We start from the raw sequence: 17,124 nt of genomic DNA on the forward strand, positions 1-17,124 counted from the left end.
AAGAAAGAAATCAGCTTGAAAGAAAGAAAGAAAGAAAGAAAGAAAGAAAGAAAGAAAGAAAGAAAGAAAGAAAGAGAAAGAAAGAAAGAAAGAAAGAAAGAAAGAAAGAAAGAAAGAAAGAAAGAAAGAAAGAAAGAAAGAAAGAAAGAAAGAAAGAAAGAAAGAAAGAAAGAAAGAAAGAAAGAGAAAGAAAGAAAGAAAGAAAGAAAGAAAGAAAGAAAGAAAGAAAGAAAGAAAGAAAGAAAGAAAGAAAGAAAGAAAGAAAGAAAGAAAGAAAGAAAGAAGAAAGAAAGAGAAAGAAAGAAAGAAAGAAAGAAAGAAAGAAAGAAAGAAAGAAAGAAAGAAAGAAAGAAAGAAAGAAAGAAAGAAAGAAAGAAAGAGAAAGAAAGAAAGAAAGAAAGAAAGAAAGAAAGAAAGAAATCAGCTTGAAAGAAAGAAAGAAAGAAAGAAAGAAAGAAAGAAAGAAAGAAAGAAAGAAAGAAAGAAAGAAAGAAAGAAAGAAAGAAAGAAAGAAAGAAAGAAAGAAAGAAAGAAAGAAAGAAAGAAAGAAAGAAAGAAAGAAAGAAAGAAAGAAAGATAAATTCCCATTGATGACATTTAGTAGTATTTAGTATCTTTTAGAGCAGTGATTTGGCTCCAAAGACTGAATGTGGTGATAGATTTATAGTTACAAAGGTGGAGTTGATTTGGTATTTTGTTTATCGTCATTTTTATCGTTATCAGGATAAATGCCAGAAATTATTGTGATACATTTTTTAGTCCATACCGCCCATCCCTAGTTTGCGGTTCCCATCAGCTCAAAAAGTCAAACTGTGGGTTTATTTCTCATTCAGGGAGCCATTCAGGTTCACTGGACCCTGTGATGTCACAGACTCCGCCCCCTATGATCCATATAGGCGGAGTCAGCAGTAAAGATGTGGCTGTATTTCTTAAAGCTCACAAAATGACAACACTATAGCAAGGTTATTTCCTTCGGCTGATCAATACGTGGTCAATAAAGACAAAGGGAGAGGAAAATAGCACTCAGCCACCGTGAAGGTCGTCATAATTCAGAAAGACCTTTCAAGCTCCGGCTCGTGCACGAGTGAGTCGTGCTGATTATTTCTGATCAGAGGCTCGTTCAGAGATCCAGTCTTGGCCCAGTTCAGCGGAGCAGATGTAACCCACATTAGCTCGCCCAGAATAGCAGATGATGTCAGGTGGTGTTTTTAAAAATAGACCTGTCAAATGTGCCACGCTGCTTCGTCTATGGTGTCGGGAGCGAGGGAGCGGAACGGCATCAGTAATCTCCCTGAAACAGGAACCTGGACCTGAACACGTGGGCGGGGCTGGTTTTCAGGTATCACGTCAGATTCTGACAGCGATCCGTGCATAAACCGTTTAAAAGGCGTTTCTAACGAGCTTCCCGAATGCACGGCCTCGTTCTCTGAATGATCTGACTTCCTTCAGGAGGTGAAAACCAATCGGATCAGAGCTCCGCGGAGCCGCCAGGTTGGAGATACATCAGCCAATCACAGGTCGTGTCCACGCCACCAGGAGACTCCTTCAGCTTCATCAAATGGACCGTTTATGGGTCAGGACCCTCTAAGGATTCACCAGCGAGATAAAATGGGTCGGGGGATAGAAATCTGAGCCTCCGACCCAGAAAGAGATCCAGCTGAGGATCGTGGTGTCGGATTTGCAGGTGCTGATCCCTAAACCTGAAGAAGCCAACAGAACTACATCATCTGCAAACAGCGACATCGGGCGACCTTTGCAGAGTCTAACCCTTCCTGGAAACTCAGAACAAGCTCTGATACTGGATGTTAGGGCTGTACGATTAATCGATTTTAAATCTAACGATGTTAAAAAAAGGAAAATCAGAAAATCCATTTTCCTTTTTTGCAGCTGGCTGCATTACAGACAGAGCTCGTCTAGTCATCTTTGTTTGGTCAAGAAAATTGTAAATGTTGTCACTTTACTAAACTCAAGGAGGATTTACAGTATCTTTCAATTGCACTTCATTCCCAATAGGCAAATTTGTTTGCTATTTTTCTTTAAAAATAAAGATAAAATATTTGAAACAATTTATTCCATTGTCTTTTGTAGTTTTACCAAAAAAATCTAAATCGAAATCGAAAATCGGGTTTTCAGAGAAAAAAATCTGGATTTTATTTTTGTCCAAAATCGCCAAGCCCTACTGGAGGTCTGGGGACCAGACAACCAATATTAGCGATTCTGCCCCCCCATACTCCCAGAGAACCCCCCTTCCCCCACAGGAGACCCAAGGGGAAACGATTACATGCCTTCTCCAAGTCCACAAGGCACATGATCCCTACAGGACCCGGCTGAAGGTGTAGAGCTGGTCCAAGGATCCAACGGACCCCCTCTCTCCATAGACCTCACCAGGGAGGCCGGGGTGGATGATTCCTCCATAGTTGATGAAAACAACACAAACAGAACAACATTAGAAGTACAAACCGATTACAGATAGGTAGAAGCTAGGGATGCACCGAATGTTCGGTAACCGAAATTGTTCGGCCGAAAATAGCAAAAAAACACTTTCGGTGTTCGGTGGAATAAGTGGGAAAAAAAACGAACAATTAATAACGGCGTGTTAGATGATGCAATCAAACAGCGAACAGCGTGGAGTGAGGGGCGTGCGGTGTTAAATGCAGCAAACATGTCAGCATGTCAGATCATTACTTGGATGTGGGAAAAAGCAGAAGACATGAGAAATGATCCAGGCTGAGTTGGATTTGGGAAACCGCTTGGTGATGGAGACGGTGACGGGACGCACAGCAGAGAAAAGGGCCCGTACTACCGATGCGGTGAACGAACCCTCACTGTCTGATATGACGAGATCCTCCAAGAAAATAACCCAGATTTTTACAATTATTATACAAGGCTTCAAATTGCGGAGATCAGCCCAACACGACCCGATTAACTGGATTTGAACGGGATAAATTGAAAAAGGATTATGAGAAAAAAAAATACAATAAGTACAGTAAGACAAATTGTGACTGGCGGGTATTTCACTGCACATTTATTTGATTTATGCAATGGTGAAAAAATTTAAAATAAATGAAAAACTGCAAAGAACCATTGTTCGGTATTCGGCCAAGTGTTTATTATTATTTTCGGTTTCGGCCACAAATTTTCATTTCGGTGCATCACTAGTAGAAGCATGCTCTAGTCAGCAGTGGTGTAGGGATTAGTGCGGTAATTGGACCTGTAAAGGTAAAGGCCTCCTGTACCAGAACAGGACCTTGTGGATGTGGGATGTGCTGGTTCCCCGTCCTGGTTCGGTTTCATGGGATAAAACTCTAAAAGTTTGAAATATGAGCGCAAAAAAATCCAAAAACATGGCAGGACACAAGTAGGGTGGAAAACAGTACGGACCGAGATCAAGGGAGAGACAAGACCAGATATATACAGACGGATTGACGAGACGCAGGTGCAGACAATCAGGGCAGATGGGAATCAGGGAAGTCTAGGCAAAACTGAAACACAAAGACACAGGTTTTTCAAAATAAAACAGGAACTGAAACCAAACTGTGACAGAATGTGCTGGAAATGGTCATAAAAGATATAAATCTCATGGATTTTGGCCAGTTTTTCACTCGTTTTTCACACGGCCAGATCTGGCAACGCGGCGGGTTTACCGTCAGGGCATCACTCTGTCAGACTGTAGGCCCTGCATGCAGTCCGGTACCTCTATGGTACCAGAACCATCTCCCCGGGCGACCCAGCCGGCGTCTAGGGCGTCGGCCGTCCCCAGTGGGAGGGGCTTCCCACAGGAATGCATCACATGACCAGGCTGGAACACAATGCTGTCATCCGTCAGATAAAAGAGACAAACGTGGCTCTCGTTCAGCAGCCGTCACGTTTTCCACTCGGCCGTCGCCCCGGAGAGCAAACAGGCGACGGGCGGACGAGTCCCTGACATAACAGCCGCCCGGCTCCACCCGGTTTATCTACCAGCCCCCCCACGCTGAAAATACCCCCAGCTGTGTGTTTATTTAACGCACCGTGTTTCCCACGCTGCCTCTGGAGCAGAAAACCTCGTTTCAGGACGCTAATAACAGAGTTTCTAATGAGATTAAGCTTCTGGAGCATTTGATTGTTCTCTGAACTGAAAATACAGAGTCTAAACTTGAAGTATTGTAAACTTTAGATTCAACAAGGCCACTATTGGCAGCTCAACACTCGTTCTTTGATTTTTTCTCCAAAAAAATCAGATATTCCTCAGAAAGTGCTAATTTTTTATGTTTTATTGAAAGTTTGCAATCTAAAACAATGTACAACAATCAGACATTTCAGTTCACAACCTGTGCAACATCAGCAGCACAGAGTACAGTCATGCATCATCAACAACAAGAAAATTAGAAAAAAAATAAATACATAAAATAAATAAAAAGAAAAAAAAATACATAAAAGAAACCTTGGTGTGACAGACTTCATAATATCTTGCATAAAATTAGAATTATATTTGTGACAGCGTAATGATTGAAAATCTCAGAATGGATATCCATCATTGATATACATTTCTTATTTGTAATTAACTTAAGAGACTTGAGATAATAATCAACTTCAAAAACAACTTAAATAATGGAGAAGAGTTTTGGAATTTACATTTATGGATGTGAATTTTCCCAGAAAGTGCTCTTCTCCATCTTCTCCATCTTCTCCATCTCCATCCATCGCATAAGCAGCTCAGGCTCCGCCCACAAAATCCAACCAGGAAGTACAAAAACCTCCCAGTTCCTCCGCCGGCCACTAGGGGCTGGTCCAGAAACCAGTCCAGCTCCATCAATTTGCACGTCAAAACCTTAGAGCAGAAATTGTTCCAACATTTGTTTTGACAACTAGGAGTAAAACTTTAGCAGAATTAGGGGGCGTGGACATTTGATTGACAGCCAGCTGTCGTCACTTTGCTCTCCATAAAACTTACGGGTGACATCACAAGGGGGTTATCCAGTTCTTCTTACACCGTCTGCGGTTTTTGGCGCTTGGCAGCCGTGCCGACCCGCTAGTTTTGGGTTTATTGGTCTTGTTTTGGCAGGAAACCGGCAGCCGTCGTATCTGCAGCTCGTAAAACATTTCTGTGCGAGTTCAGAAATAAAAAGCAGGCAGACGTACGTCAGTGAGGAACAGGAAGTCTAATCCAGTGGTTTTCTCCCTGAGAATCCTCTCACAAGCCTCGTCCTCGTCTAATCTGCTCTCAGCAGAGCCACACAAAGCTGGTCGTTATGGGAAAGATGCTCGAGGGAGCAGTAAGGAACCATCGGTTCTTGATTAAACCGATGCATCGGCACAAAAAGAGAGACAAGGATCAATCACTGCTTTGTCATCATTGATGATGCTCAGGGCGGCGAGGAGACTGGCGTCGGCTCGTATTCTCTGAGGTTTTACATCTTTATGACTCCTAGAAAGAAATCTGCTGCAGAGAGAAACTGAAACACCTAAATGTTCACCAGCATTCGTTGGGATTCAAACCCCAAACTGACCCCACAGTAGATTTGTAGTCAAGCCCCTAAACCGAGACCAAGACCAGAAAGTATCAAGACCAAGACTAGTTCAGCTCCAGACCGAGACCAAAGAGAAACCTGTTTATTTCCTGATTCTGCGTGATTGTAGAACATCATCCTGGTTCAGCTAGTTTCCATATGAGCTTGTTTTCAACTGCAGCTCAATAACACAGAGAAGTGGATGATGATGTTGAACTCACTATAAATGTTTTCATCCATCAGCTGAGATCAGATATGTGTGGCGACTGCACTACCGCTATTTCTACACTATTGGAGGATTGACTCCAGTGCTTTTAAGGATTGACACGACTACTAACTAGTCCCAAAGTCCTCTAGCAGAATAACCAGCTCCAACACCCCCCTCCACCTCAGAAAAGAAGGAATAGTAAATGTTACTGATTTAAATTGGACCGAATTTGGAGATGAAACCTGAATTTTAAATATTAAAGATTGAAATTACATTATTTACCATTATAGTAATCAGATTACACTATATCAGCATCACTGAAATGGACCTGATGCTTATCAATCACAACGATATGCAAATATTATTCATATATTTATTCAAACAAGGCCGTTATAAACACAAGACTGTAATTAAATACAGACACATGCAGATGCACCAAACCATTAAATCAAACACAAAATACAAATAGTTTACAAAACTGTACATAAACAAGAGGAAGAACTGTTGATCACCAGATTCTGTCACCTCGGTGCAACGGACTCTCAGTTATCCGAGTCTGAGACCTGGAGAGACCCAGACTAGTCTAGTTCAGGGACACAGAAACTCTGGGGAAATCCTCATAATAGACAACATAATAATGGATCCGTGCGCTTGAGAGGCAAAGTTCAGCAGAAGAATGCATCATTTCCTGCAGACGACCCTCCCTTTGATGGTCCCACCTAAAGGGAGTCACCCGTCAGCAGAGGCCGGCGTCGAAGGGAAATAATCAGAGAGAGAAAGAAAGAGCAGGACAGGACGGAGAGAGAGAGAGACGACCCATAAACGAGGAGCCAGCAGGTCTCAAAGCGACGCTGCAGAACCACATGCATCCTGCTTTTAGCCCTGCGTGGGACACAAATTAGACCTCGTCAGTTTAAGAGCTGAAGGCCGGAGAGCCTGCGGCGCCGGCGTCGGCCCGTCCACACCTCCGACCCGCCGCAGAGCCTGATGCCTCCCCCAGGTGTTGGCTCGGCTTCACCGCTGGGTTCAACGCCATGGCAGAAAACAGAACGGACCAGAGCCGAGGAGAGTCTTCAGCCCTGACCTTTGCTGACCCTTTGCTGACCCCCCTCGTAAGAGGTCACGCGAGAACTCAAACCTGTTTTTTTTTAATTTTTTTCCTTCTTCTGCATATATATTAATGGTTATGTTGGTCAAAAGGCATATATATAATATATATATAATATATATATATATATATATATATATATATATATATATATATATTTTGAATATATAATATATATTATATATATTTGTATATATCATATATTTATTTTATTAATTATATATATATATATATATATATATATATATATATATATATATATATATATATATCCGCCGACCCTTAGTGGTCCGGGCTGTAACTGCAAGGGGTCTGTGATAATAAAATATATATATATTTTTTTTTAAAAGATCCTCTGAGACTTATGGAAATTCATTATTATTTTACTCAAATGTGACCGAGATCTTTATCTATCTAAACTAAGGAGGGTCACATGACCTGCTTTTACTCTTGACAAGTGTAATTCGTTGTATTTTAATAAGAAATCTTGCACTCGTTTGCTTTGTTGAAGTTAACGTAACACAATCTGCATCCCTTTCAAATTAATAGCCCCCTAGTTTCAGTGGGAATACACCATTCATTTCTTTAAAATGCTTTTATTGTGAAATATTTGCAGAAAGCTGTTGGGGGAACGCTCATTAATGCAAGCTGAAGCTAAAAAAAAACTAAAACAAAGAAAAAAAAAAGAAGTAGACGATGATGGTTCGTATTAAAAATTGTATTTTTTCGGGATAATTTTTATTTTTTCCTGTTTTTCGTGGTATTTTAATTTTTTTTCACCCTGTTTTAGGTATAATTTTTTTCTGTTTTTCGAGTTAATTTTTGGGCCATATTGAGGAAGGATCACGCCGTATTCTCCTACGTAGTATTTATTTACTTCTCAAGACTGTAGTACGTATTTTATATCCGTCGACTCACTTTCCGTACACAGAGCTCGTTGTAAAAAAAACGTGTAGTCCGTGTAGCGGTCAGACCGGAAGTTATTTCACAATAAAAGCCTGGCGCACCCAACACCGGGAAAACTTCCATCATGTGTGAATATAACAATAAGCAACAACATCCACATAAAACAATATGTCTGATGGGAGCACATATCCAAACTAGTGCTGTCAAGCGATTAACATTTTTTGGCGATTAATTAATTAAGATCTGTAATTAATTAATCTAATGAATCTTTTTTAATCCCACCTAAAATTGCTGAGAAAAGCCCTCAATTTGGGGTGTTTTCCTTTAAATTCATTACATTATTGTGCCAGATCAAAATATTGATATATAACAACAAGTGTGCCTTATAAAGTTAAAAATTTAGTATAAACCACGGCCAAACACAGGGGCAGCCAATCAGTGTCCACTTCAAGGTGGGACGGACCGTTGTTCTCCGCCCACAACTCAAGCACAGATTTCAAAATAAAGGCAACTTGCAAACAGAAACAGTAAAGTTACAAATTGAAAAATAGATTAAGCGATTAAAAACATAGCTAAATATGCCTGTAATTAATTAAATACAACGCGCTAATTTGACACCCTTTATCCATACACAGCCAAAAGCGATTCCGTCTCAGCAGGTGAGGTTGTTGGTAGCCGTTCCTCAAGTGTGTTTCCTCGGAGACTCTGACATCACCTTTGTGCATCTTGAGGTTCTACTAAAACGCCGTTTCCCGTCTTTTGCAGGTTCTCCGGCGCCGGACTCCGAGGACCCGATGTCCAGCGTTTCGCCCGGCGCCGCCACCTTGCTCCCAGACTGCAACAGCGATCGTTCGGGGCTCTGCGGCCCTGACCACGCCCCCAACGCCACCAACCGGTCGGGCGACGCCCCCTCATCGCCGTCGCCGCCACCGCCGTCTCCGCTCCTGCTGGTGCCGCTGTACCCGGACTGGAGCGGCGCCATGGCGGTCTGGGGCCGGGCCTGGGACGCCCACGTGTACGGCGCCGGCTGCGTCTTCGCCGCACTGGCGCTGGCGGCGGCGCTCAACCTGCTGTGCCTGCCGCTGCGCTGCCCGTCGGGCTGCGGCTACTTCGCCCTGGTCAGCCTGTTCCTGCTAGCCGCCGGCGCCACTCGCTCCTTCTCACTGCTCTACGACCCCTACGGCCGTCACGGCCGCGTCCCGTCCGCCGAGGCCCGGCTGCTGCTCGCCGAGGCACCGTTTCCGTGCCTGACGGCGGCGTTCGGACTCGTCTTCCTGCTGCTGTCGATGCGCTCTCGCATGCAGCTATCCTACTCCGCCTTCCAGCGCCCGTGCGTCCTAGCGCTGCTGGTGACGCTGCACTTCGCCGCCGCCTTTGGCCCCGTCACCCTGCTGCGGTTCTACCGCCAGAAGCCGCCGCTCTGCCTCTTCCTGTCCCTCGTCTCGCGCGGCGCCTTCGTGGCGCTGGCTAGCTTCCTGTCCGCCGCCTACTTCGTGTTCTACGTGTACGTCCGCGCCGACGCCAAGCACATCTACCACCTGAACAACACGTCGCCCACGCCGGCCGAGCGCTACAACCGCTGCCCCTTCGCCGAGAGCCGCGACTGGAACCGGGCGGCGGCCACCGTGTGCCTGGCGGCGGCGTTCTCGTTAGCATGTGCCGGGCTCCAGCTCTACGCCATGCTGACGGCCGTGGGCGTGGCCGGCGGGGAGGGCGGGTTCCGGCCCTGGCCCTGGTGGGGTTTCCAGCTCGCCTGCCGGCTGTGCGAGCTGGGCGTGGCGCTATCGCTGGCGGCGGCGGTGGCCGCGCCCATCTACTGCTCCGACCAGCCGCCCGGCGGCGCCGCCGGCTGCTGGACCGAGCTGCTGGCGGCCAAATCCCCCATCATGCCCGGCGGCAGCTACCAGTGGGCGCTGAGCCCGCGGGAGAAGCTGGCCATCGTGGACGGCGCGGGGCTGGGCGAGACGGAGAGCCTGCCGCTCTACACGCTGATGGACGAGCGGCTGGCCGGCAGCCTGAACGGCCTGGACCTGCTGTACCACAGCAACCGGGCCCTGGCCTACCGGGACCTGGACCTGGACCCGGACCCGGAGAAGCCCGGCGTGCCCTCAGGCGGCTCCTCCTTCGCTAGCGACTCCACCGCCGACTTACGCCCGCCGTCGCCCATCAACCTGCGCCGCAGCATCGACGAGGCGCTCTTCAGCGACGCCCTGTTTCCCATGAGCCTCTTCGGCCCGGCGGGCCTGTACCGGACCTCGTCCTGCTCCGAGGTGGCGTCCGGGGCCGGGCCGGGTCAGGGCGACGCCCCCCTCGCCCCCGCCGCCGCGTCGCCGCCGTCCAGCGGCTCCTGGAGGGGAAGCACCTCCTCCTGCTCGCTGGTCCTGTGTCCGGCGCCGGAGCGGCCCGCCAGGCCGCGCCCCCCGGCACCGCCGGTGCCGCCCAACCCGCCGGGCCCATACCGGCCTCTGGGGGCGCCGTCGAGCCCGGATCGGTGCGTCCAGCAGGAATTCATCACCGTCTGCCGGCAGATCGACGCCCTGAGCATCTGCAGCGAAACCATCGACCTATAGACTATCAATGACTGATTTGATTGATTCGTCCCGTGTCTTTACTCTCCAGCACGCCGGCTTCACATCTTAAGAGTCTCAAAAGTGCCAAGAGGATTATTTGTACATTTTACATGTTCAAAAGATTTGTACAAAATGTTTTTAACTGCGCTCCAACATTCCGATAGAACAGCTGAGTTAAATACTGAGGCGACTCAGAACGCGGCGCCGCGCGCCCTCTGCTGGCCGACATCAGCAAGCTCCACTCCTCTATCCCATAAACAGCATCCTCCGCCTCCGACTGGTGTACTAATTTATTTATGTTTGAATATAACTCTATTGCTCTATTTGTCGTTTAATAAACTTTGCTTTTATAACACTTTTTGCCTCCATTTCTTTTGGGTTTGAAGTGAAATCCACATAAGGTCTGAGGTAAATTTAGAAACTTTTTAAGACCATTTTCAAACTAAATTTACAATGAAAAAGATAAGTCACTAAGAAATCCAGCGCTGAGGTCGAGGTTGCCAGATCTGGCTGACAGGTTCCAGCCCAGACGTGATGTAAAACCCGACGAGGCCGCGGGGGGGACCGGAGACGGGCCCGGAGAGAGGAAACCCCCCAACAAGGCGACACCCGCGCAGGCCCGACAACAGAGGCCCCCAGACCCAGCCATCCCATTCATTCCTCCATTCACCTATCCGATATCTATACTAATAATAATATAATATACTAGACACAATAATGATAATACAAATAATATATAAGATAATAATATTTATAACCATCTTTGTATAATTAATAATACATTTTGTTGTCCTGCCAATGGAGGCCCAAATCCTCCATGGCAGGACCCTTTCATACCGCATTCTCACCGACGAAGACGCACAATCACGCACCGTTTCCCCCTCCCCGGGGGGGGTCCAGCACCGCCAGAAGGCACCCCAGGCTGCGCGGCGAGCCCCGCCAGGCCCGGGTATCCCGACCCACCTATCCCAGGCCGGCGAGGGAACGCGGGTGATGTGGGACCCCCTCCCGACCCTGGTGTTGAGTGCATGTGATTAATGCCATAACAACAGGGAGGGGGAGGACAAGGTATCAATTTGACACCGACCCCCCCCTCCCGAACTAAGTGTCCTTGTCAAATGTATTTATTAAGTGTTGAATGTGCAGTGTCTACAGTGTTGTTAAAACCGTGAGGCGGGGAGTGCCGGGCCACGCGGGACAATGCCCCCCCACGACCCGGACCCCCCCGCCCCTTCGCCTATGTGCGTATGAATGGTGTAGGGGGGGGAGGAGGGGGAGCAGAGGCCGAAGCCAGGAGGCAGGACCAGCAGAGCCGGCCCCTGGAAGGACGCCCACGCTCCCCCACCGGCCATCACTTTTCCCTTTTCCAAGTGTAAGAAAACTTTTTAATGATGATGCCATAATAGAAACTTTTTTGTTGATAATTTCTCCTAAATATTTAGTAAAAACCAGGAAAAGCAGCCCAATTGGGCTGAACCTTGCCCAACCTGGGAAACAGATTTAGAACTTTGCAGGAGATTCTCCTCAAAACGATGAAATAAACTTTTTAATGACTGGATACATTCCCTCTAAGATTAAGACCCTTGGATTGAGATTTAAGACAAATAAAGACATTATATATATATATATATATATATATATATATATATATATATATATATATATATATATAATAAAATATTAGTGAGTTTATTATGTAAGTTTCTACTTTTCTCTGCCGTAAAGGCAACTTTCAAAAAAAAAAAAAAAAATCAGGAAAAGCAGGCCAGATTCTATCAACCAGCCCAATTGGGCTGAAATCCGCCCAACCTGGCAACCCTGACTGATGCGTCTAACAACTGGAAAACAGGTTTATTTCTCCTCAAAACAATAAAACTTTTCCTTTTCAAAGTAAGACAACTTTTTAATGACTGGATACATTCCCTCTTAAATTACAAGACAAATGAAGACATTTAAAGACCTTATTTTAGCAAAAGTGGAATTTAAGACTTTTAAGACTCTTGAAGGACCCCCGGCAGCCCTGAAAAGACAGCAGCCCAAACACAGTTTTATGCTTTTATTTTTCATTTTTTTCGACATTATTGAACAGCAAAAGCAACTTTCCTCTCATGATTGTTCCTCTGTAAACATTATTCTGAAGTGATATTCCTCCAAACCTCCTAACGGATTCACTAAATACTGAGTGTTTGTTTTTCTCTCCTCCACCGACGTGAAAAAGAAAAGAAAAAAAAAAGATGGTGGTTTTGGTTGCTGGAGCCGTCGTCACGGCAACGGCCAAGAAGCTGAACTCATACAAAAAGAGAAACTTAAAGAGACTTATTATAGTTGTGCTTCTTCTTTTGGGGTGAGGGGGAGGTGGTAACATTATTAAGACATATCTAAAAACCTGACTCCACTCTTCCTTGGGGGGGGCTTGGGGGGGCCGCAGAGGTCCGGCCCAACGCCGGCGAACATCCGGCCCTGCAGGTCCGGGTCACATGATACGTCTGAGTGAAGTCGCCCCCGGCGACGAGGTGGGGGGGGGCGGGGCTTCGCTCGTTAGATCCGACGAGAATAAACGACAGAGAAGCTGAGCGACTGACAGGAAACGAGGCGGGGGGGTTTTGGGGGGGGGTCGTCGCCTGCAGCTTCTGATTCCGGCCGTTTGAAGGCAAATCTCTGGTGGGGGGCGGGGGGGGACACAGACGGACGACGCCGTCGTACCGGGTTTGGTCTCGAGTTACAAAAGAAGAGTGTAAAAGACGCGAGACGTTCGGAAAAAAGCACGCAAATATAAATAGAGCCGCGTTTCGGCCGTGAAAAAACAAACATGCATATCAAAACCCTTCATGCTCTGGTCGGCGGCCCCCCCCCTGGGGGGCTAAAGGGGGGGGGCCGGAGATCATTAACTGTCTGTGTTGATTGGTCTTCAGCCGTGTTGGCTCCGCCCCCAAAAGTGGGCGGGGCCGTGTTTGTTTGGCTCAGTTTGAGGCGGCGGGGGGAACGGGGCTCCGCGGACTTAGAAACGCAAATGAACAAAGAACAACATAAAGAGATGTGTGGACGCCGCCAGAGTGGCGCCGGCGAGGCTCCGCCCCCTTTTGGACTAGCGCCGCGGCGGCCGAATCTGACGGGACGAGTGCACCTTCACTCGTTCATCCCAACGGTTCTGTCGCACACGAGGAGGCGGGGTCACATGTGTGATTGGCGGGTCGCTTCGTAAGTGCAAAGTCCGGGCTGGTCGAAGGTCGAAGATCCTCTCCTCGCTGCGACGCTCCTCTCGCCTCCGGGTCGGCGGGACGAGGGAGCGGGAGAGAGAGAGATGAGGGGGCGGGGCTACGCCGCGGGGGGGGCGGGGCTTGTGGAGTTGGGGGTTTTGGCTGAAGAGGTGATGGAACATTTGGTCACCGTTTGATTGGACACGAGCTGCACTTCACCGCCGTCTCCTGCTAGTAGAGCCGCTTCTCGAATCTGTGGTGAAAGAAAATAAAATAAAATAAAAATCAATCAATCAGCACTCGTTTGTTTCTAATCTCATCTAAAACAGTTAATTTAAGACTTTTAATACCATTTTCAAACCAAATTTAAGACCAAAAAGACAAATCACTAAGAAATCCAGCGCTGAAGTCGAGGTTGCCAGATCTGGCCAAACGTGATGTAAAACCCGCCGAAATAATGAAAAACCAGCTCGAATTAAACATTCTCTAAGTTAAAACCATCAATTATTAAATACATAATACATTTCAAGCTTCACAACACCACTAAATAGCCCCCAAAAAGTTCAGGCTCCAAATAAAGACTACAATTAAATTGAGTAGATTAAAGCAAATAAAATATTAGTTTATTGTGTACGTTTCTACTTTTCCCTGCAAAAATGGAAACTTTTTTGTGAAAAATTTCTCCAAAATATTCGTAAAAAAAAAACGGGAAAAGCAGCCCAAATAATTATTTAACTTGCCCAACCTGGCAACACAGATTTAGAACGTCCGCAGAAGATTCTCCTCAAAACGATGAAATAAACTTAATGATGATTGGATTCATTCCCTCTAAAATTAAGACTCTTGGATTGAGATTTAAGACAAATTAAGACATTTTATATATTTATATATAATAATTATAATATATCAGTGAGTTTATTATGTAACTTTGTACTTTTCTCTGCCATAAAGGAAACTTTATGTTAATAATTTCTCCTAAATATTTTGTAAAAACCAGGAAAAGCAGCCGAAATTTGATCAAACCGCCCAGTTGGGTGGAAACCCACCCAACCTGGCAACCCGGACTGAGGCGTCTAACAACTGGTAAACAGGTTTATTTCTCCTCAAAACACTGAAATAAACTTTTTAATGCCGACTGGATACATTCCCTCTACAATTAAGACCCTTGGATTGAGATTTAAGACAAATTAAGACATTTAAAGGCCTTATTTTAGGACTAGAAACAGCTTTGGGACGTTTGTGGGTTTGAACTCACGAGTGGAGTCCGTGGACGCCGCCCTCCACCTGCGCCGACATGGTCCTCTTCTCGAACTTGAGCTCCCCGGAGTACATCATGGACCTGCGGGAGACGGAGGGGTCAGATGGGGTCAAAGGTCAGGCGCCGCAGCCGTTACCGTGGCGATGATCTGGGGGCGTGGCCTACCGGAGGACGGACAGGCTCCGGGCGCCGATGTCCTGGCAGCCGTGTTGGATCCCGGCGATGAGGTACGGCAGGAACTTGTGGATGGAGCCCTTGTCCTGCACGGAGCCCGACACGCCCTGCGCCACCTTCACGTTGTCGCCCTCGCTGTGGATCAGACCCCGCACACTTTAGTGATCATTTCATTGTTTAATTAGGATCCCCATTAGCTACAGCGTGACTGCAGCTATTCTTCCTGGGGTCCGCCAACATTTTAAAATAATACAGTACTAAACAGAACATTATAAAAGCAAAACAAATAAATTTCCACTAGATGAAGAGAATATCAAATTAAAAATACTCTGCAAAAAGAAAGCAGAGACATTCCACAAAATGATACGGAGTATTAGGGCCAAACCAAGACAAAAAAAATAATTGGAAATTACGAGAATAAAGTCGAAATATTACGACTTTATTCTCGCAACAATATGACTTTATTCTCGTAATTTTACGACTTTATTCTCGTAATTTTACGACTTTATTCTCGTAATTTTACGACTTTATTCTCGTAATATTACAACTTTATTCTCATAATATTACAACTTTATTGTCATAATATTACAACTTTATTCTCATAATATTACAACTTTATTCTCACAACATTAGGTTTTGACTTTATTCTCGTAATTTTATGACTTTATTCTCGTAATTTCCAATTTTTTTTTGGTTTTAGTTTGGCCCTAATACGTAAAATGAAGACAGCGAAATGGGAACATAACACAAAACAAAAACACTGCACAGTTTAAAGTTCGTCTGAGGTCGTCAAAAAGTCTGAAAAGCAGTCCACAATTTCATTTCATTTGTAGACTAGAACTTCACAACTGATCTAATACAGAAAAAAGAAAGAAAAAAATACATTCAACAACAGTCGTAACCAACTATGTTTCAATTTCCAGCATGTCAGACAATCAGTCTCAGCAGCTGCTTGATCTCTATTTCAATGTTCTATCATTGTTACTTATACTGATTCAAAGATGTTGCTTTACTAATAATTTGAATGTTCTTATGCTTATTTATTTACTTGGTATTAGTCTTGGATTGACTGATGGGATTTTGGTTGATGATTTGTTTTACTTATTCATTAATTGATTTATTTTTTATTTTCTCCTTCTCCTCCCTTTTTTCTCCTTTTTTTATGAAAAACAATACCTGATTGATACTGTAATGATGTAAATCTTGTATAACTGACTTTATTTCTTTAATAAAAAGTTTAATAACAGAATGTTCTTATGCTGTTTGCTTGTGTGATGTGTTTGGGAAAAATTATTTCCACTCATACATGGAACTGTACACAACAGTCCTGTTACCAGCATTAGAATTCACATTTGGCAGCAGAATCTCCTCCCACTTTAGTGATGAAAGGTCGTGACCCCGGGACCTGAGTGGGGGTGCCCGTACGTACCTGAAGTAACGCTTCTGGCTGCTCGTGCTCTTCTCCATGGCGTCCAACGAGCCCATGCCGCGGTACTTCTTCAGCCGCACGCCGTCCGAGAAGAAGTACTCGCCGGGCGCCTCGCTGGTCGCCGCCAGCAACGAGCCCATCATGACTGGGGGGGGAGAGAGAGAGAGAGAGAGGGGGTCAGGTGTGATAAAGGGGGTTTGTGATGGTCACATGACCCGCGGCGGCGGCGGCGTCTCCTCACCCGTGGACGCGCCTAGAGACAGGGCCTTCACGATGTGGCCCACCGTCTGGATGCCGCCGTCGGCGATGACCGGCACGCCGAAGCGCCGCGCGTACTCCGCCACCTTGTAGACGGAGGTGCCCTGGGGCCGGCCGCACGCCATCACTGGGGGGGACAGGGTGGGACAGGGGGGGTGAGCGTCGCCACGGCAACCAAACAACAGACCCAGCTTGAACATGAGACCGGTCGCCATGGCAACCAAACACATGCAGTGTTTCGGTGCATCCGAAAAGCCATACTAAACAGTATATACTCAAAAAGTGTACTTAGGTTCGGCACACTTTTGAGTAAATATCAGTAGTATGCAATAATCCGGACGTACTACTCAGAGCCACACGGCACTTCCTGCCGTTGGGAGGGAGAGTTGTTACCATGGTAACAACTCCTGTCACAGCAGCAGTAGCAGCACCGCTCCGCTCTTTCCCGTTTATCCTGGCCGAAATAAAATGACATTATATAATATTATATACGAATATTATAATATTATATAATAATATTATTATAC

General features: G+C 45.9%; 2 protein-coding genes across 5 annotated transcripts in view; one reads left to right on the forward strand and one right to left on the reverse strand.

The window, feature by feature from the left end:
- Positions 1 to 10,631, forward strand: part of prrt4b (proline rich transmembrane protein 4b) — a 38,143-nt gene extending 27,512 nt beyond the window's left edge. The window contains exon 4 of one of the 2 annotated variants that reach the window (XM_061714596.1): positions 8,477 to 10,630. In XM_061714596.1, coding sequence (XP_061570580.1) covers positions 8,477 to 10,281 — 1,805 coding nt within the window. In that variant the 3' untranslated portion in view covers positions 10,282 to 10,630. Of the gene's footprint in view, positions 1 to 8,476 lie in introns of both variants that reach the window. The other variant, XM_061714597.1, reaches the window with a different exon arrangement.
- A 1,691-nt stretch (positions 10,632 to 12,322) lies between these two features.
- Positions 12,323 to 17,124, reverse strand: part of LOC133424021 (inosine-5'-monophosphate dehydrogenase 1b) — a 30,225-nt gene continuing 25,423 nt past the window's right edge. For all 3 annotated transcript variants that reach the window (XM_061714390.1, XM_061714389.1, XM_061714388.1), the window contains 5 exons: positions 16,581 to 16,724; positions 16,340 to 16,484; positions 14,902 to 15,045; positions 14,734 to 14,817; positions 12,323 to 13,731 (listed from right to left, as the gene is read on the reverse strand). In XM_061714390.1, the coding sequence (XP_061570374.1) occupies positions 13,710 to 13,731; positions 14,734 to 14,817; positions 14,902 to 15,045; positions 16,340 to 16,484; positions 16,581 to 16,724 (539 nt within the window). In that variant the 3' untranslated portion in view covers positions 12,323 to 13,709. The remainder of the gene's footprint in view (positions 13,732 to 14,733; positions 14,818 to 14,901; positions 15,046 to 16,339; positions 16,485 to 16,580; positions 16,725 to 17,124) is intronic.

Source organism: Cololabis saira, chromosome 23 (genome assembly GCF_033807715.1).
Source record: "Cololabis saira isolate AMF1-May2022 chromosome 23, fColSai1.1, whole genome shotgun sequence".
Taxonomy (NCBI): domain Eukaryota; kingdom Metazoa; phylum Chordata; class Actinopteri; order Beloniformes; family Belonidae; genus Cololabis; species Cololabis saira.